At 37.0% G+C, this 2272-nt stretch overlaps 1 protein-coding gene across 3 annotated transcripts in view; it reads left to right on the plus strand.

Annotated features, from left to right (window-relative positions):
* The window catches only part of LOC122090133 (splicing factor U2af large subunit B-like), a 27038-nt gene that overhangs the window by 18081 nt on the left and 6685 nt on the right, over positions 1-2272 (plus strand). For all 3 annotated transcript variants that reach the window (XM_042659980.1, XM_042659982.1, XM_042659981.1), the window contains exons 5-6: positions 1803-1844; positions 2001-2090. In XM_042659980.1, the coding sequence (XP_042515914.1) occupies positions 1803-1844; positions 2001-2090 (132 nt within the window). The remainder of the gene's footprint in view (positions 1-1802; positions 1845-2000; positions 2091-2272) is intronic.

Here is a 2272-nt window from a genome sequence, read left to right on the forward strand (position 1 = left end):
AGAACCTATGTTTTTTTTTTTTTTTTTTTTTTTTATTTTATTTTATTTTATTTTTTTTAAGAAAGTGATTTTATGAACAGTGATTTTGTGAAAGTGTGAAAAGAGAAAGTGTGTGAGGGTATATAAACTACTCCGTATCAAACCAGAGAGAGGTGTCACGTTGAGCCGTGGGACTTATACCCATTGTGCATAGTGGCGTATATTTAGTCATAGAGTGGTGACAACAGTGTGATTGTATGATCGTGTGATTGTGGGGGCCGTATTTCCCTCTCGTATTATGGACGGTGGTAGCTTATTTCCCTCAGTGCTGGCTAAAGTGTGATAAAAAGGGATATTTTTTTAAAGTGATCGCGTTTGATCAAAAGTGTGATTTGAGAAACTAAAATTGTTTGTTTTAACTGTTGTTTTTGTTTGATTGTTTACCCTGTGATGAGCTTTTACTATTTTCCCTTACTGAGCTGTTGATCTTAACCCATTATTTTAACATCACAGATAATTGAGAGGAATGTATGTTTGGAGCTGGAGTTTGAGGGCGACTTGAAGCTACTATCAGTTTATTTTATTTTATTAGATGATTGTAGTAGGATGTGGATTTATGTAAACTCTAGCAGAGTGTTTTTACTTAAATTTGAGATTGCACCTTAGATTGCCACCAGTAGGTAAGATTTGGGATATTTTATCTATTGAGTAGTTGTTTTATTTTGTTGACACATGAATATTATGAGTTCTCATGTGCCTATTTGTTTTGGTGAATGTTTGGATCATTTGATCATTGCCCGCGAGGGCTGTACCCTTACCTTTATTTGTGTTTGGGTCATGACAAAGACGGCAGCCGTTGGCTGCATAGGAGAGGTCGTCAAGCATGAGATGAATCTGTGGAGCACTGAAAGAAAAAGAGAAGAATCTATCGAAACTAAAGAATACCACATGTGCTCCTTGATACAGCAACACGATTAACCGCAGAGGAGCTACCTGATGTCTCCAGTTTGCAGTGGAAGTCATCTCGAAGTGAGAATTTTGGACAAAGAACCTATCATAGCAGCTTGTGTCTATCGATTTCTGCGTTTTAAATTGATTTTACATCTCAAGATCTTGGAGGTTGTTAGCGGCAGACAGAATCACAGTTCCGGTGAGTCTGAAGTGGGTAAAAAGCCCACGCTCACCAAGAGGTCTCGAGTTCGAGCCTCTTGGCTGTTACCTACTTCCCCTCCCTACCCATAAAAAAAAGGTCCTAATGTCATCCAAACACCCCTAATATATTTCCACTCGAAAATTTCATGTTTCAATTTCATATCCTTTTTCTCTCCATGCGCATATTGAAGTTGGGGCTCACAGCAGCAAACACAGAGTTCTTCAAGCTCAAGCTGCGCATGTTTCCACATAACAAAACCCTACTGCAACAACCAAAATAATGAAAGAACAGAACACCAGGGGAACATTAGAAAACAAACAGATTAGCGAATTAGACCTAACATTAATGCAATCTCTAAAGTCTAAACTGAGTAGATCATTTAAGAGATTTCATTTATATCATATGTATTGAAACCATGAAAGACCAGAGAAAAAAAGAGGGAGGAAAAACAAAAAATTAGGTGGGTTGTTTGGTAAACTTAAACCTATTTTTGTGTGATAGTGGAATTTTCCTTTCTTAATTTATCTAGGTTGGTAGGTTGGTAAACTTGTGTAATTCTGTAATTTTCCCTTTTCTACTTTGTCTCATACTTTTATTGTTTATTTAGATATTGGTTTCTTGGTTTGTTTTGGAAAAAAATTGGCGTTATGGCTGATCTTTGCTGTTGCAGATATTTGTTGGTGGGATTCCAAGGGCTCTTTCAGCTAATATGGTAAGTTGGTTGGGAATTTTACAGGGGTTACAGACAAAAAGTTGTCTTTTAAACCCAGCTTTTAGCTCACTGATATCATTCACTTTGAGGATTCTTGATTCTCTTAACCTCTGCCAATCTTTCTAAGGTTTGATACCTGTATGCTGTCCTTTCTAGTTCATGGAGATTGCAAGTTCCTTCGGACATTTGAAGGCGTACCGCTTTCAGGTTGACGAGGATCTGAATGAACCAGTCTCTTTTTTGGAGGTATGGCTACTGAACCTGTACTTCTTTCTTGCAGTATTTCCTGATATTTTTTGTTCTTGATTAGTCACACTTACCTGATTATCTTTAAGATCTGGTCGGTTTCTGGTAAACTCTCAATTTTATCCTTAATTAGCTAGAAAACCTATTCAAATTGAAATGATTTTTTTTTTTCTTTGGGGGGC

Source organism: Macadamia integrifolia, chromosome 9, assembly GCF_013358625.1.
Source record: "Macadamia integrifolia cultivar HAES 741 chromosome 9, SCU_Mint_v3, whole genome shotgun sequence".
Classification (NCBI taxonomy): Eukaryota; Viridiplantae; Streptophyta; class Magnoliopsida; order Proteales; family Proteaceae; genus Macadamia; species Macadamia integrifolia.